This window comes from Onthophagus taurus, chromosome 2 (genome assembly GCF_036711975.1).
Source record: "Onthophagus taurus isolate NC chromosome 2, IU_Otau_3.0, whole genome shotgun sequence".
NCBI lineage: Eukaryota > Metazoa > Arthropoda > Insecta > Coleoptera > Scarabaeidae > Onthophagus > Onthophagus taurus.
In genome coordinates, this window is record NC_091967.1 from 25,119,038 (window position 1) to 25,138,965 (window position 19,928).

The window sequence follows — 19,928 nt, forward strand, 5'->3', positions numbered from 1 at the left end:
CATTTGAAAAAAGTACCGATAATGTCATAACCCATTAACCTGTTAACCGTTAACCCGAAGGGGCCTCAGGTTAATTACGTAATGTCATATATTCGATGCTTTAAATTTAGCTGAGTTTGCTTGCGGTCGAGATCTTATAATTTGTGTTGTCCCATTTAGTATCAAAGTTAGCCAAAGCAATACAATTTGTGGTGTTATTATTAGTATAATATGAATTGCAACGGGTAAAAACAACCGCTGCAACATCCTGTACCAATATTAATAGCGCTCGCTATTTACTTGGTTGATTTACATGGAAGTTTTGCTGCATTTTCCATTATTAGAAAATTTTGTGACAATACTAAAAGTTCTAAACAATTTTTTATGCTAAAATATTTGGAACCTTCTTAATTGCTCATCTTTTCTGATAACGAAACACGTCTAGATTTGGCATTACGAAGATCAAAGTGTTCTTTATGTACATTTATTGCTTTCAGATATCAGAATCTGTGTGATGATATATATAGTTCCACAAAACTTGAGTTGTAAGACGTACATTATGTATACGATGTATGCCAAGAATTTTATTCGACGCCGTAAATAATTTATGTTCCCAGTATATTGACTATATACTTTTTATAGATTTAAAAGCATTAAGGATATTGCAACGTGCTGATTAATCGAGGAAAAAAATAATAGAATTTTTTGGCTTCTGTAAATTACAAAAGAAAAATTAATTGCTTAATAATTACTTCTATAAATTTATGAATAGAAATTGACTATTTAATCTTAATGGTTTAATATCATATAAATTAGAATAAATAATGTATAGAAGGAGAAAAATAAGTAAATAATATTCCGACGCAATCGTGTTCTATAAAAATTCAGTTTTTATGATCGAAATAAATATTACTTCCAAATATTGACCTTATCAACGATTTTCATCCGTGACGAATACATAAACAAGCGGGGAAAAGTCGTCGAACGGTCCAATTCCCCGTTGGTCCTATCGCTGAAAAAAAGGTTTATCTGCCCCATTTCCCGAGGAAACTATGTGCCACCAATAGGAATCTACGGAAGGGGATGATTCGGGAAAAAGTTGTTATACGGGCAAAGGCGGTATGTTATGACGCCATCCTGGAGACTATACGACCCTTTCAGTCCGGCAGAGAAGGAAATCTCTGCTGCCCATTTTCCGAACGAAGCCCCGCAATAAAGGGGCGTATCGCGGGAAATCTTTTCCACCAGAAGTTCTCAACTAGGAATTGAAAAATAATGAAACATCTAGGTAGAACTACTATTTGAAGTTTATCTTTCAATTTTCTTGCCCGATCGATATCCATCAACTCTATTTATTCTAAATTCTATTTTTGCAGTATGTTTGAAGGTTGATATGACAAATAAAAAAAAACATTCGGGACCTCTGATAAGAAGCTTATATACTCACATGAGATGAAATCGGATGGTGGACAGTCAATTCGGAACTCCATTGTATCCACGGAATTGCAGCCAACTATTAAACTGGAATAGCCATCGTTATCACAGCCTACAGCACCCCGTTGCTGTTCCACCCTTTTTATCCTTCGGGTCTTACCGGCCACATTCCTCAACATTTCCATTAAATATCGCTCTTCGTCGTCAAAATATGCCAAAGGCCTTTCCGATCTTGCCCTTGCCGATCTGGTGTATCTCTTGTTCATTATCATACTATCCACGTTGAAACGTCCAAAATATGGACATTCTCTTGCTTCGGGTATAGCAGCTAAAATAATAATTAAAAAATAAATAAATAAGTAAAAATGGGTGAGTATTCAAATATTTGAGTGTGGTCTGAATATTTGAGTGTATTCAGTAATGCAATGCCAAAAGTTGCGCTTTGATAACTAGTAGAGACGTAATTTATTCGTCCAGTCGAGTTTTATTTTGAGCTTTACACATTATACACGCGCGTGGAACGGTATATATATTAAGCGAGACAAGTTAAGTCCAAAGCCGAAAACCCTCCCGACCTAGTTAGTAGTCTGCTACCCCCGGTTTCAATCCGGCTGAAAACTAAAGCCGAGTCGAGTCGTCGTCGCCAAAATTAATCGAGGGCGCTATTTATGAAATGCCGATTAAACCGTGCCGGGGAAATGCGAGCGAGACGATTTCCAGCTCTAATGGTGCAAAAATACGACGCTTTGCAAACGAAAATTTGTCCCCGTTGGTTGGCGGCTCTCGGAAAAAAGTGCCTAAGCCGGACGAATAGCTCGACGCGGATGTTGTGCTCTTTTTGTAACGCTTACGCGTCCGCTAATTTTCAAACAAATTTACCACACTAAAGCGGCATAAAGCTTTTCGAAACGTCCCCGCGATGTTAACGACTCTTTCATGACTTTTACGATGGGGTTTTTATCGTTTTCCTTTTTCTTTGTAGAACTATTGTGCACGAAACCTATTAGGAGATGTCGGATTTTCGGAACAGAATAATGCTTACTGTCAGAGAAAACTATTTTTGGAACGCTAATTAATTCAATGGTGGTGTACAAAATTTAATACAAATGTTATAGGAATAAGAAAACTGTAAGTACATTAATCGATAAGAAGGCTGACAGTAAATTAGATCCAATACTAGAAAAAATAATTCAACAAGGAGAAACAATTATATGCACGTCATATGCAATTTAAACCAAGGAGCGATTCAAAAAAGAAATTAAAATGTCTAAAAAGCTGCAACTAAAAATAATGCTGTGGAATTCCAATGGTCTTCGACAGCATCAAAACACACTACCAATAATACTTAAAGAAAACAATATTGATATATGTCTTATCTCCGAAACTCACTTTACACGAGAATCGTATATAAACATCAACCATTACAACATTTATCACACAATTCACCCTAGTAATGCGGCTCGAGGTGGAAGTGCAATTATTATTAAAAGGAATGTTGACCACTATTTGAGCAATACAATTAGTACTGAACAACACCAAACTACAGTGGTAAAAGTTCAAATTGCTAATGGCTTAATATCTGTAGGGGCAACGTACATACCACCGAGACATAATCTCAAAAGAGAAGATTATGAGGAAATTCTACTACATCTTGACAACAAATTTATACTTGGAGGAGACTTTAATGCAAAACATATGTCTTGGGGTTCTTGCTTGACAAATACAAAAGAAAGAGAACCGAACCATGCAATAGAGGCCCTAAATTGTGAGGTGCTCTCCACTGGGAAGCCAACTTACTGGCCAACAGATAGAAGTAAAATTCCGGACCTGCTTGATTTTTTTATTACGAAAAATATATCGCTTAACGTCGTAAATATAGAAGAAGAGTTAGGGCTGGACTCAGATCACTCACCAGTAATTATTACTCTAAATAATAAAGTATGTAACAAAGAACCCTTTTTATTACTAACTAATAAACTCACTAATTGGAATCTATTTTTACAACCATTACATAATAAAATTCATCTTAATGCTCTTATGAAAACAAGCGAAGACATTGACAATGAAGTAGAAAAGTTCTTAAAAGAAATACAAAATGCAGCCTGGGCCTCAACGCCAATTTTAACACCAAAACCTAAATCTAATATTTATCCTAAATTCATTAGAGATAAAATTGCAGAAAAACGAAAAGCAAGAAAGAAATGGCAAACCAATAGAATTCCTAGTGATAAAACTAAATTAAATAAAATAACAGCCGAATTAAGAGCATTAACAGATAGCTACAAAGATAATAATATCCAAAATTACTTAAAAGATCTTACTGACGATGCCAATCAAGAAAAAGTTAATTTGTTTGTTGAACATCTGAAAGAAACTTTTACATCAGACAGTCTAACAACTATGCTAAATAGTGTCCCTAGATTAATTCAAAGTGATCAGCAGAGTGATGTACCATGTGTAAGAATGAAAGAACTGTATTATGAAATACAAAAACTAAATATAAAGAAATCAGTAGGCTCAATGCTTAATGGAGAAGCATTGAAACATCTACCAAAACGGGCGATTACAAAACTATTACACATCATTAATGCTTACTGTCAGAGAGAACCATTTTTGGAACGCTAATTAATTCAATGGTGGTGTACAAAATTTAATACAAATGTTATAGGAATAAGAAAACTGTAAGTGCATTAATCGATAAACAAAAATACTTCCCAAGCATATGGAAAGTTGCTGAAATAATAATGATAAAAAAACCTGGTAAACCCCCACAGATGATAAATCATATAGGCCAATCTCATTATTACCCTTACTATCAAAACTGCTTGAAAAGTTACTATTAAAAAGACTAAAACCTGTCATAGAAGAAAAAGCCCTAATACCAACACATCAATTTGGGTTTCGGAATAAACATGCAACAATAGACCAAGTGCATAGAATAAGGAATACTATTGAAATAGCAATCGAAGAAAATAGAGTCTGCTCCGCCGCATTTCTGAATGTTGCACAAGCTTTCGACAAAGTCTGGTTAGATGCTTTAAATTACAAACTAGACCAAATACTACCATCAACATATAGCCAACTATTAAAATCGCATCTTTCTGATCGATATTTTAGAGTAAATACGAAAACGCTTATTCACCACTACATGAAATACGAGCCGGAGTTCCTCAAGGATGTGTGCTTGGCCCAACACTGTACTCTACACATATTCGATCTTCCTCAGGTACCAGAAACTTTAACAGCTATCTATTCACAGATGACGAAAATGAAGTAGTTGCTGCAAATAAGTTACAATAGGCCTTAAATTGAATAGAAAACTGGACCAAACGATGGCTAATAAAACTAAATACAAATAAATCGACATACATAAACTTTACTTTACTTTACATTGACACCGCAAAATATCTTGGTATGACGCTCGATGACAAACTCAAATGGAAAGCTCACGTCAAAAAAAAACGTGAGGAACTTGATATCAAATTTAGACACCTATATTTTCTGCACCTTATTAGCAGAAAATCAACGCTATCACTAAGTAACAAGTTGCTAATAAACAAGCAAGTATTAAAACCAAAATGGACATACGGAATCCAACTGTGGGGTTGTACCTGCAAGACAAATGCAAGTCTGATTCAAAGATTTCAGAACAATGTACTAAGGTGCATAGTGAATGCACCCTGGTATATGAGAAATACCGACCTCCATCGCGACTTGAAAGTAGCATCGGTGTCATCAGAAAGTGCATCATTCGCATCTAAACATGAGAAGAGAATGCACGATCATCCCAACATCGAGGCCATCCAGCTTCTCGACAACGAGGGCTTCAGAGGATGAAGCCGTTAGATTTAGTGACCTAGTGCCCTAGTCGATTCAAACGCGAGCAATAGTGCTGAATTATAACAAAAACAATAATACCCTAAACGTGTGTTCCGCGTTTTTGTATTTTGGTCTTAAAACGGTAAAAATATGACAATATTTATCTATATTATGGGTAAAGCAGACTAGACCACTGGGAAAAGCTGCAAAACATTATCTTGTTATACTTCTACAATTTTTTTATAAATAAAATTCATTGCATTATTATTGAAAACTCAATAACTATCCTTTATATCTTTGATAAATGCTTTATAACTTTTTCAGAAACATATTTTGGTATTTAAAATTATTTAAATGCTGATAACCATCTCTTGGATTGTATAAGTGGTGAATTTATTTATTTTCTTTTTTGTTCTATTTTCCACCAAAAATTGAAGTCTTCTCATTTACTACATGACACGAACTCTTTTCATTAATAAACCCTTTTTCATATGAGGACGCGGTGAAAAATATTAAAACCACGGTTTGTGTGTGAAAAAAAGGGAGGGGACGCTCGTTTGCTGACCGTTTTCATATATGAACAAAGAAGGGTTGTCAACCCCTAAATTTGAAACATTCAGGCCGCAATAAAAGCGAAACTTTGACGCGTTTCATTTGGCAGGAAACACCTACATCACGTCCGCTTTTAAAAAGTCCCGGCCCTATACACACCCCTCCGGATTAATTCGTGGTTTCGCGGGACCGCTTTGACAACTTTATAATCAACATGAAAAGTTGCAACTGAAAAATTTATTTTTTACAAACATATTTCGGAGTCCTAACAAGGTCAGTTTATGTGTTGTTTTCAAAGGCTTCCCAGAGCTTATCGCGTGTTCTATGATGAAAACAGTGAAAACAGATGAAATCAATAATAATTTTTATGATTTTATGAAGACAAAAATTTTGTACAATAATACACTGTTAATTAATTATCGCAACCCACGTGACCTGTGTAATATTGGCTGCATATCTCAATATGTAGTGGTAGCTTGGACAATTTTAAATTAGTAATCAGATGTTGAGAGCTGATCTTACGTTATTGTTATGATTGTTGTACGCTTTATGAGTTGCTTTTATATTTTTCGAAACAGTTCTTCTTAGAACTATCGTTGTTTGTAGCGAATGCTTTAAGCGGTAAGTCAATAAACAAATCAAAATAACCACTAGTTTCAGCATTAATTTCAACCTATGGGTACACTAAAAATTATTTTAAATAAAAGGACAGAAAGTTAGACCTTTTTCTATATTTCAAATATTTTTTTTAATTGTTAAAATATATCTAAATATATTTTAAACCAAGATTTTAAACGGATTTTAAAGCTAATGAATTGTCGCTATCGTTTTTAGGAACTTTCGTCGCGTTGCAATACCAATCTGTGATATTGGTTGTATACTTTCGATGATGACGTCGGGTACGATAATTAATTAACACATTGACTAATACCAATAATTGACCAAGAATAACAATAATACCAATAATTGACAATAATACCAAGTATTTTTTATATTATTTCTCTAGTATTGTTATTCTCATGTGATATGCAATTAGTTTATACTTTTACAATAATATATTGGGTCATAAATGACCCGATTGTGGTCGTTTACGTAATAACCACAGACAGTTTTTTACCGATATATCAAGGAGATAACTTTAGTAAAAGTTTCTTTAGATAAAGAAATTTGTAATTCTTTTATCATCTATGCACCATACATACGAAATCAGTAATTGCGAAATCAATTACAAACTAAATATTGTCTTGAAACACAGCCAAATAAACTCTTGAACAAACTCATTCTAGAATATAGTTTCCGCAGAACTACTAGAAGATGGCCATTTACATTGTTTATGAGTTATTTAGACATTGCGGCATACAATGGGTTTATTTGGGATTAAAAAGTATTGATTGGAGTGGAAATATTTCTGCCAAAAGAAAAGGAAAATGTTCTTATAAGAATGTCACTTATCCAACCAGAAATAAATCGAGGAGCATCAAATATTAAAGTATATGGAAAGGGAATACCAAACACTGCAAAAATTGCAATTGGAACCATTGGGGTCATTCCATAAAATGTGATACCTGTACTAAATTTGAGTGTACTGTACATTGTACAAAAATAGTAAATGTTATTTGTACACACTTGTAAATAAGATGAAGATGGAGAATAATAAGAAGCAGTTTTATAATATCTTACTATTAAGAATATTTGAGTTCCTATTTATACGTAGTTTTACTGTAGTTATAGTTTAATAACCGTAGATGGGTCGGAGGGGGGTCGATCGGGAGTTGATAGCTAAATATGCATATATGTACTAACTATATTAGTGCTACCAATAAAATATAGTTTTTAATAAATTTTAAATAGTTTAAATAATGATAATTAAAGCAATAAATATGATCAAATCGAAAGTTTTGAATGCCCATCTTTTTGCCCAACTGTCTGATAACAATAATGATAATTTTAATAATTTGCTTCTTCATACGGAAGTACGCTGGCTGTCTAAGGGAAACTGTTTGCAGCGTTTTATAGAGATTTTTGATACCGTCGTGGAGTTTTTGTTTGATGTTGACAATGAAATGGTGACACAATACTCCAAGTTAAAAAATACGTTTTCTATTTGGCTGATATTTATTCACTATTCAACGCCATACAAAATAAACTGCAAGGAAAAGACGTTAGCCTTATTGAACTCAGAATGGTGGTCTTTGGGTTTCATTCTAAGATTGACTTGTTTATATCGACATTAAACCGGAAAGAATTTCGATACTTTGACAATCTGAAGCTATTGTCCACCATTGAGAAAGATTGCATTTTAGCGGCAGATATAACATTATACAGGGTAATTCAAATTCGACCCCCACCATTGGGATCTCAGAAACCATAAGAGATACAGAAATAGTTAATTGGGGGCAAAGTTGAGCCACTTGTAATATAAATAACTATTATAATTTTATCAAAATAATAATTTTCTACAATCATATTCAAAAAAATCACGAAAAACCGCATACTTAGGTATAATACAGGGTGATTCTCAACCTATACGCATAAACTTGAGGATTTACTCCTCATGACGAATAATGACTAATAGGCGAAACAATTTGTAGTAAAAGATTAGTTAGTTTCATAGATATCTGTGGTATTTACTTCAAATCAAGAATACCTAGACCATTTTAAAATAACATCACAGCAAGTGTTCGAAGTTATTTCCCATATTTTCTATCAATAAGGCTGCCCGAATCCACATTCTCCCATTACCGCAGACTAAACCGGGCGTTGGCGGATTGTCTGAGCAGCAGCATGTATCTGATTTTGCAATATTTGCTCAGTATTAACTTCCGTGGCGAACACTATGCTTTTTAAGTGATCATCTCGATTTATTCATCTTCCAGGAAACACATTATCTAGATGTCGTGGATTATATCGGATATCTAGGAAACTAAAAAACTTTTATTACAAATTATTTAATCTCTTAGTTGTTATTTGTCCTGAGGACTAAATCCCTCAGTTTATGCGTATAGGTACAGAATCAGTTTGTATTTTCTTATATCTTAATACATTTTTCGCTACTTATTGAGAAAAGTGTCTGATTTATCGTGAATGAACCCCTACTTGAAACTCTCTTTTCGCTGATTTATTAATTTTGAAGAAACTGAGTATGATATTAGATACTGTACTAATTCTGGTTTGGTAGTTTAATTGCAAGATTATATTTGAATGTAACATATTAATTGTCTATCTCTATTTATAGTGGAATTTTATATGAAACAGGTTCGATATGTATTCATGCAGTATCATTTCCGGTTGTTGGGTTTAGCACAAAAGTGGATACAGATCTACGATTTTAGTGCAATACTTATTGTGTTCTCTCACAATCTCTTTAATTACTTAATATATGCGTAAACATTTTTGTGGTTTTGGAACTTCTGTGTCCGGATTATTATCGATCCTTAATAAGCATTCTGAAAAGGTCGCATGTGGCAGCGTTGATTGAAATAAGCGCGTGCCGGTCCTGCGTAACTCATCCATGTGCGAACACATCAAAGGAAACGACTCCATTTCGGATTTCGTTTTCATGCGACCACACCATAATTTGACGTCGGTTTGTGAGGTATTAGCTTAACGTACAAAGCGACCGTGCACAAAGAGAATTGCGGTTTTTAATCAAGCTAATCTTATTGACGGTCCTCGATTGAAGCTAAATATTTCTATTGAAGATCATTAAGATTGATTTGCGGATAAAATAGAGAGCTTTTGATCATTATTTATATTCAATTTTGTTACTTTATGCGGTACATTTTAATTTGTACCGTTGTTTTAAAGGTTTCTATGCAGTTAATTTCGGCAACATAATTAATTTAAGCTCCATGATTTAATTACATTCATTCGTACACAATAATTAATTTTGGTGCGTAGATATTCAACTCTCGTAATAAATAAAAAATTTAATATGGATGTTGGTATAAATTATTGATAGGTAATTATAACTTATCCGGAATATTATGATTAATGTTCACAGTTCAAATTTATGGACGAAAGCAGGTAATGTTACCTTTTTAATTCATCTTTTTCTTGAGAGGGCTGTTATTCTTTCTAATTACACACTATGTAATTACATAATTCCTGGCCGATGGCCTTTAACTCCAGGAAGTGCACCCGAACAGTGTTTGACTACCAAAGGTTGCCTTCGTTCGCGTTTGTTCGTTAATTAAACATAAATTTAGATATTCGCCGGATACCAGAGGGCGCTATATGCCATTAATTAAACGCTTAACATTGTTTAAATTCGCATTTGCCTTCTGGTAATAATATAATTGAAATTTATTATTTACTCATCTCACGGAATTAAGTTTAAGTATAAATATTTTAAGTTCCAAATATATAATTCACTAGACCCAGATACTTGGCTTTTATGTATATAGGACAAATTTTCACAATTCATTATTAATATTCTCTTTCAAGTTTACGAAGCTACAAAATTAACATTACTAAGCAAATTGGTTATCAGCCCTCTTCGAAAACATTTCAAACTATTGGACAAAAACGGTGATTTGGTAACACATAATTTATTTAATTGTCACGTCCAAGCTGTATTGTTTGGAACCTATTTTATGCAAGCCCTCAAAACAAATATTGAGATGAATATATAATGAAATGTATAGTTAACAATTTTTTGGAAAATAAAATATTTCGCTGCGTGCTCATAGAGTTTATTTTGACGTTCCAAATTCTTCAGACCTTGTAAACATCAAACAGTGGAGTGTGAAAAACTAAACACTAAAACACCAAAATGTATTCACGCAAGGAAGGGCACCCAACCAATTACAGAGGATGCATAATAAATGCAAAAATTAAAGGATGAACGTATCAAGAAACCAGTCCTCCTAAAAAACACAGAGGAATAATAAACAAGTGGTTATTGTTAAGCCTGATAATATTATTAATAAAAATTAAGCCCAAAAGCAAGATGAAAACGTCTCCATCGAAAACTCTCTTCCCCAAATAATGGAGAAATTAACTAAAATGGATGCGAATAAAGTAATATTCGCAAAAATCATAATGTCAGGTATACTTAGAATTAGGAAATGGAATTTAAACAGGATCTTGCAGCTTTAACAAAATTCTCAGATACAGTTTACTGCTGAATCATTTATAAATTTTAAGGGATTTAAAGTATATCACACTACGCACCCTGAAAATGCCAGCATAATAAATAATAATAAGGTAGTGTCAGCATAATAATCCGGAAAAAGAATATAAATATCTAGTTATAATCCAGAAAAGACATATAAAAGAGAACAGTTTCAAGTTACCTATGTAAAGGCGAAAACCAAAACATATGAATTCATGTCTCCACAGGTTATTGTCCTAGAGATGTTTTAAAAAAATAATACGTGGACTTCCTAAATAAACATAGATACAGATTCATCATAGGTGGTGACTTCAATGCTAAACATTGGTGATCTAGGTTATATATTACAAAAGGAAAAGAGCTTCTTCAAGGAGACAATCAAGAAAAGTGCTGTGTATTGGCCTACAGATTCCAGTAAAATCCCAGATATATTGATTTCTTCATAACACAAAATCTATCAGCTAACTGTATGCTGGTGGAAGAAGCTTGGGACATGAATTCTGATCTCCCTGAATTCTATCTTACCCACGCTCAGTTACAGCATTATACAAAAAGAGTAATAACCTAGATTTGACAGATTGAAAAATCTGTACTAATAATTGAAAAGAGAAAAATTGAAATAAACAAAGAACACTCTGTCAGTGAATCCCTGAGCAAACCGTAAAATGATAAGTAAAATTGCCTATTGACACTCTGGAGAGCTACCAAGACGCTTGTGAGACCTTGGGGACGTAGGTAAAAAGTAATACATAGAAAGCCGATAGATACGCTGAATATCTTGAAGAGACTTGAAGAGAATCTAACCTAGGAGGAAGGTGAAACAAACTCTTCAAAAGAAATAGTAACAGAACTTAAAGAAAACATTAATCTGGAAAAAGCTAATTGTAGTCGATTTGATGAAACCTCCGAAATAACGCAATTGTAAAACTCACCTATGCATCTTAATAATGCATCTTTTAGATGAAAATATGTACCCATGGTATGGAAAATAGCAGAAAAGATAGTGATTCTTAAACCTTGAAAATCATCAAATGAGGTTTTATCTTATAAACCAATCTCTGTGCTTCTTGTTATAAAAACTGTTTCAAAAAATTACTTCTTAAAAGCTTTGAAACGGTTATTGCAGAAAAATATGTAAGCCTATCAGTTAGGTTACAGAGAATTTCTGAACTTATTGACTGTATCGTAAATTGAACTTGTGGATCACTTTTTTTTATGGTTCGTAGTGCGATGTCATGTTGAGTGGGTTCTCAGACGCAAAATGGCACGTCGACGATGGCTGCACATCCTTGTTTTGATAACGCTAGATGATTACTATGTTGAAAGCAGGTTTCAGGTTGGCTTTGTATAGTAATATTTTATTAGTTAAAAATAGGCTGCAATCACGACCAATGATCTAATACATTTTACTTAGCATTATACCTAGTTGCTTGCGTTTGGAGAAAATATGCTTTTTCCATGTGAAGCTATCGAGGTACAACCCAGGTGCTGACGTTACAGGAGAGCAAGTTTCTCTACGCATAGTAAAGGTGATTTGTTTGGATTTAAGTTCATTGACATTGATTCGTCAAGTTTTCATTCAAGTATTCTTTAATGTTTTGGTTTTGTTATTCCTGTATTAAATTTAAGTCGTGCTCTTTAATTTTGTTCTTTTTATCACTAATTCGCCCGACATCAACCCCAATCTTGGTCAATATCAACATCACATTGCTTGACATTAATCTTAGACCTGCTCAATATTCTAGTAACCCTTAATCTCGAATCATCTCTGTTGTGACATAATTAATACCTGTAACATTGCTCAACACTAGATATGACGATGCTCTATCTTTACGTCAAGTATATTTCTCCTATTATGTGCTATTACTTCGCATCGTATTCTCGTCATATTCAACTGAGGAGTTTTAAGTAGTACAGGTTGCCAAGGTGTCTGAGCAGTATTGTACTAGTAAATACAGAAGAATCAACTTCGAATGTAAAATTTTCGAAAAGTTATATTACTCATTTGATATAAAAAAGTACTGAAAAAATATTCTTTTATTTAAAAGTCGTTTTTTCTATGTAATAAAATCTAATTAAACAACATTTACTGGAAAAACTTCGTTTTCTTTCATCGGATTTTAAACAATGCTCTTTGTTTTATTTTATAGCATAATAAAATAAACCAACTAGACTTGGTAATATCTCTTAACATGTCAAAACTTTCAATGTTACAAGTTTTCTTCGATGCGGTTTAGCTTTAAATCTACATTCACCCTTGTTGTTGTTTGTTGGGATGGACTTCTCGATTAGTAATGAACAGTAAAGTCGACGGTTGAGTTATGGTTTCTTGTGTTCACAAATATGTATTTTTGCTGTCATTTATGTTTATAGAATGTGTTATTAATTCGTAATTCGTTGTGTGCTCATAAGGTTATTAACAGTGGCAGCAGCAGCCTGTAGCTGCCAAAATTAGGGGCGGCCGAAACCACGTTCCTCTCAGGCAGAAAAAACTGTTATTAATCACGACTATCAGAAGTTATTTTTACACTAACTGAATTAAATTTGCGAAATTTAGAGGAAAATCTGATGTAGTCTTTGAAAAAAAATAACGGAGTGCTTTCGAAATATTGAATGTCTAGGTTTATATGATCCAATCCTAAAAGAACATCTTCGACGTATAACGTAAGATGTTAAGAGACACAGGTTCATTATCTTAGTAAAAACATACAAATGAATTAGTAGGTTTATTGGCACAAATGACTAGAAAGAAAATTATAGAAATGGCAAAAACGCCGAATTTTTTAATTAATTAATAATTCGATTTGTTAACACCGAATCAAAGAATACGTATTTGGTGGAAGAACATTTTATTGATTTTATTGGAGTAACTGACACTACAGGAGTCGCTCTGGCATCTATATTTTTAGACACAATAAAAGTACTAGGTTTAGACATTTACTATTGTAAAGGACAGAGCTACGACAGTGGAGCCAATATGAAATGTAAGAATAACGGACTACAAAAACATATTTCAAATATAAATCCGAGAGCGTTATTTGTTCCTTGCTCCTGTCACTCTATTAATCTTGTTCTAATGATGCTGCAGAATCAATTATGAAATATTTGTATTATAATATGAAATTGTCAATTTTTTTGGAATAATACAAAGCTTGTATAATTTTTTTTCTACATCCACTTATAGATGGTCTATTCTTGTCAAACATCTGATTAATTTAACATTACTTATTAAACCTGTATGTTCTACGAGATGGGAAAGTAGGATAAATGCGATCAGGCCCGTTAGATTTTTGTCCCGTCACTTTTTGGTATTATAGAAGACACGTCTTTGCTGGGTTTTCCTGGAAATAATATTAAAGTAGAAGCAGGCAATATATTAGAGAAATTAAATTATCAGGCATATGCATTACAATAATTTGCTATAAATAATGTATGCAATGTACTTTTAGATGTTAACAGAGTAAATCTCCTCCTACAAAACCCAAAGTGCACAGTTTGTGCAGCAGTTGAAACAATTCAACAGCTTGCAAATAATGTAAAAAAACTAAGAAATGACGAAGAGTATCAAAAATTGTTACTTATAGCGTCTGAACTTCAAATTCTGCAAACTCAATAAAGGTACAACCAAACTTTACAGAAATCAGCATTTTCTATAATGAAACTTTTGACAACCCAATACAAAATTAGTCACAAAAATTTAAAGTTGATGTATATTTTAATTTACTTAAAATAGCATTTCATTAATTAAAGGAGCGTTTGCAACATACATTCGGATTTTTGCACAATCTTGCCGACCTAAGAAATTGGGAAAAAGAGGACGTCATAAAGTAAAGTATGAATTTGGAGATTACTCTTACACATAACAATAGAAAATACATCGACGGCATTCAGTTGGCGGAAGAGTTGAATATTATTTCAGAACTTTTAAACTCAGGTGATACACCTTATGAAGTTTTGAAATATATTTTAAATAGGAACTTAATTGTTATGTATCCAAATCTTTATATCGCTTTGAAAATCCAAAAAAGCGAGAATTTTAACAAATTTATATTTGTTAGTTTGCAATTTGCAACTTGTTCAATAAATAAATAGAAATAAATCAAAGTGCATTTTTTAAAGGACAATTTTTTAAAAAAATTTATGTAGGCATAGATAATTATCATTGAAAGATAGTCTTTTTTCCCTGCACTTACTTTATATCGGGTGTATAGTAAACTCAAGAGTAACAGACATTATTCAAGTACAAGTATTTCTACATCAGCCTTGAGCCCTTGTAAAGTTCAAGACATAAGAAACGCCATGAGTAGCATTAAGATTAGTGATGGTTGATTAACTCTGCGAAACAAGAAGTGTAGAACGCCATAAATTAGTTTTAAAGTTTAAAATATGTTTCAAAAATATTATACATACTTTGGGGTTAATTCCACAATGGAAAAAGAACGAGTCGCCGACAAAAGCTTGGTAAAAATTGTTGAATATAAAAAGTGAATATTCCAATATTAATAACTCAAACAAAGTCAAGATCGTGATACTGGCATAAATGTAAATTATTGATTACTTCAGAAGATGTATTTTTATACAACTTTTGGGTAATATTCTATAAGATATTTCATACCGTCAGGAGTGATGAAGTATTTAAACAAAGCGTTAAAAACATTTCCAACAATGTTTGAGAGTATTTGATCAAGTTCAATAATGAAACTAATGAATTCATATCAGTTCAGTTGATGCCGAGATAGAACTTTGGAGCAATGAATACAGTACATTTGTATTTTGATGAACTTTGTTTTTGATCTGTGCTTATTAACTTTATACAATATGTTTCAGTTTAATACGTCGTTTTTATTTTTGAAAATATTTGCTTGTTTTACACTCATTTCAGATAAAATTAATCTTTATCTTGTGTAGTACGTATTTTTACTGATATTTTCCTATTTTTTTTTTACCCTTAAAAGGCCATACCTATTTATTTGTATACATTAGACTGTAATATTTGTGAATTAAATTCGTGTAATAATGGTTCTTTAAATCACCTATGCGAATTTAGCCCCCAATTTTTCTACCCCCCAATTAGATAGGATTTTACATATATAGTATTTTGATTAGAACAAGAGAACCACTCAACCGATTTCGATAAACAATGTCTCATTTGAAAGCTCAATCCTTGGCTAATGCGAAAGTGGAAATGCCCGATTCGAAATCTCTTTCGAATTCCGCTAAAACGCCAAAATAATGCGCAGGTACACGAAAATAACAGAAAAATGACCTTTTTTAAGTGGTGATAACTCGTAAACGATGTACCCGTCAATCAAGATCTATACGTCATTCGATTCGACATAGTTTCTTTTATGGAAATCACAAAATGACCGATTTCAATTCTTTCCCGTTAACCTTGTACAGCCCTCGGAATGACACCGTGTTGAACGCCCGAAAGTCTAGCCCCGAATATAAAAAAATTAATTTAAACTAAATCGACTATAATTAGAGAACGGTTTGACGGATTTTAATGTTTTATATCTAAATCGAAAGCTTTCGCCTGGCTGAATGCGGTTATCGAAATGCCCGATTCGAAATATTTAAGGATTTTGATTAAAACACAAAAAACGAATTAATAAAACACATCAAGTGTTTCCTTAACTAATTGACCAATTTTAGTCATCAACATCTCGATCGAATGTATGATCTACAATGAATGCGAAGGTGGAAATGTCCGATTTCAAAATTTACTAATTACCTGCGTACCGCCATTGAAATGACCCCGCGAATCTGCCGACTGGAAGTCTAGCCCCCAATAAGAAATTTTAGCCAAAATCGATTCCAAATTCATCGCTAATTAAATTTCAAAATAAAACCAATAAGGGACGATGAAATAATATATTCTTATTGTTTCAGTGCTACAATTGTTTCGAACGTAAAATGTTCTTCATCCGGCATGACTAAAAATACATTTTAGAGAAGAAAAACATTAAAATACTTTAATAAAATCTCTAGAACAAAGGGAAAAATGAAAAATTCCAAAGACCATCCAAAACACTCGAGGGTTGTTACTCGCTTTTGGTAAGTATTTTTACGCCATTTATTCTATGTTCCTTCACTTTCAGATATTTTTTGAATTTAATTGTCGTGTGCCTCCTAAATTCCTTTTGAGTTTAGAGAGAATTTTGTGTTTTGAATGGTCTTTGGAATTTTTCACTTTCCCCTTTGTTTTAGAGATTTTATTAAAGTATTTTAACGTTGCTAAGTCGCCATTCTGTCTGATTACGCGACACTCTTTTCTGATATTTGTCTATTTTGTTTGCAGGAATACACTTATTTAACACTAACACTCTAATAATAATACTTCGATAATTAACGCATTTATATGATTTCCTTGTGCCCCTCACCTTTAATGGAAACTTGTTCAACGCATGATTGGGTGTGACTTTAATGCATAATCTTTCGTTATTAAATAATTGACTGTAAATATTTTAAATTTGTTTTTAGCGATTTTATTTTTAATGTTTTTCTTCTCTAAAATGTATTTTTAGTCGTGCCGAATAATATAGTTTTACCCAAAAAGCGCCCCAACCCATAACTCTGTTGTTTATTATAGCTATTAGATTCTCCAGGTTCATCTTTGATGGATAGATAGACAGATGGGCAGATTGTAGAGATAAAAAAATTTTTACAATCAGTCATGGTAATGTGTCGAAAATGTCTTGAGACACGTTACCATGACTGATTGTAAAAATTGTTTTATCTCTAAAATCTGCCCTTTTGTGATTTTTAAACGGAATTTCGCCATTAGCTTAACAATAAATAGTTTCCGCTGTTCAAAAATTTTATTTTCAACTTGTACGTTACTCTCTATTCTGAAGATGCCTACTAGGACAGGCGAAACATGTAAATAAAGAGACTCATTATTATTATACATAATACAAGAAATTTTTTACTAACCAGTAAAAGTGCAAAACTCACAAAAAAAAACCTTTACTACCTCTAAATTAAAGAAAAAACTGGTTAAAAATGGACTACAACATCAACTTCGACTACATTATATAATATTCCTCATCTAGGTCCAACAATTTTGATTTTTTAAGATTTCTTTTATTTTTTAAGATTTTTTAAGTTCTACACTAGGTACGTCGACGATGTATTAATAATTTACGAAGGTAACCTCGCAATGCTTAGCGCTCTCATGAATGTTTTTAATAATATTAGCTGTCTACAATTCACCATCGAGAAGGAATCTAACCGCAGCATTAATTTCCTAGATATAAACATAAGCAGACATACACATGATAAATCATTAAATTTCAATATATATAGAAAGCCAACTGCTACTGATTGTGTGATACCTAAGAATTCTTTCAATTGCATGAGCCATAAAACTGCAGCATTCCGATTCTTCTTCCATAGAGCTCCACACATTCCGCTTAGCAATAGACATCACCAATGAACTAATTCTAATAACTGACATTGGACTTAAAAATGGATTTGATATAAAAGATATTCAGACTTTTTAGAATAACTTCCACAGAAGTAATATAAACAACCTAATTTTCCCTAGATGTAAACAAAAACTAACTTATTTAAAATTACCTTATCAACCTAATCTACAATACAAATTTAAAGAAATCCTATTCAAACATAACATTAATGTCGCCTTCACAAACAACAATAACATGAGTCAAATACTTATAAACAACAAACAGAAATTTAAAAAGAACGAAATGAGTGGTATCTATAGATTAAAACGTAGCGACTGCGAGAAATTTTATATAGGACAAACAGGAAGAAACATTACCACGAGATACAAAGAGCACATTACAAGAAACAAGTTCGCCTTTTATAAACACCTTGAAGAATATAAACACAAACCCAGTGAACTGGATTTATATTATTAAAAATCTTAAAAAATCAAAATTTTTGGACCTATACGAGGAATATTATATAACACTGAACAAAAAGAATTTGCCAGAGCTATTATTATTCGTTATTATTGAACGATATAACTGACATCAATAACAACAGAATATTTTTAAAATTAATACAGTGATCTTTAATTTGATTCTGCCACTTTATTTCATTCACGTGACCATATTCCCGCTATATACTTTAACATTTAAGGTTATAATTTTCACCTAATCCGGTTTTACATCGTGTTCGTCTTAATTTTTAATGTGTGCCCAATTAACTTGTGATTTGATATCTGATTATTCGAAGAAAAAATTTTTCCGTTGATTTATAGTGCCGTAACATTTAGTTGGATCGTTTATATACGAGATAATTTTGTTTAAACATTAATATTTGTAATTAGTTCAATATTCTACAACCTTCACCTGTAAACCCATCTGACGGTAATTAATTTAATAGTTTTTATTTGTATTATTTACTTTGTATTTTTAATTTTAGTCCTGCCTGATGACGACTCTGTTGTGAGTCGCACTGATCCTGAACAGTTAATAAATTTTCATCTTTACATCTAAATTCCTTTATTAATCTGTTGTTTATATTGAAATATAAATAACGTTTTCTGGGGCAAGGTGCTAATTTACATTTCTTTCAATTTTTAAAATATCCAATTGTCAACTTTTGTTGCAACAAAAATGTTGAAGAATGTGGTAGACAAAATCAGTCCATTTGTAGCGTTTTTAAAAAAAATTAAACTACTGATGACTCGAAAAGTTTTCAATGTTCAATCAACAAAACAAAAAAAAAATAACAATTCGACAAAACGCCACGATATGGTAGGGTGCCGGCCAATCTCATAGGAGAAGGGGGTGGATTTAATAACAGAATAGGGCGCCAGTGGATCTGCAAATAACCCTTAACAAATCCAACTGCAACAGGGTCTACACTGTTGCAATTGGTGTAACGTAGAAAGAAAAAAAAAAGCGTAAATTAAGAGTAATATTCAGTATGTCCCCGGATCGAGTTACAAAGAGGAAAAAAATTTTTATTACTGATTTTTCATACTTATTTCCGCATAAATAATGCGTTGGATATGTTCAAACCACTAATCGCACGAATTTTATACTTTAACTAT

At 32.5% G+C, this 19,928-nt stretch overlaps 1 protein-coding gene across 1 annotated transcript in view; it reads right to left on the bottom strand.

The window, feature by feature from the left end:
- The window catches only part of LOC111417883 (argus), a 397,290-nt gene that overhangs the window by 22,276 nt on the left and 355,086 nt on the right, over positions 1 to 19,928 (bottom strand). The window contains exon 12 of the mRNA XM_071194566.1: positions 1,427 to 1,741. Within this exon, the coding sequence (XP_071050667.1) occupies positions 1,427 to 1,741 (315 nt within the window). The remainder of the gene's footprint in view (positions 1 to 1,426; positions 1,742 to 19,928) is intronic.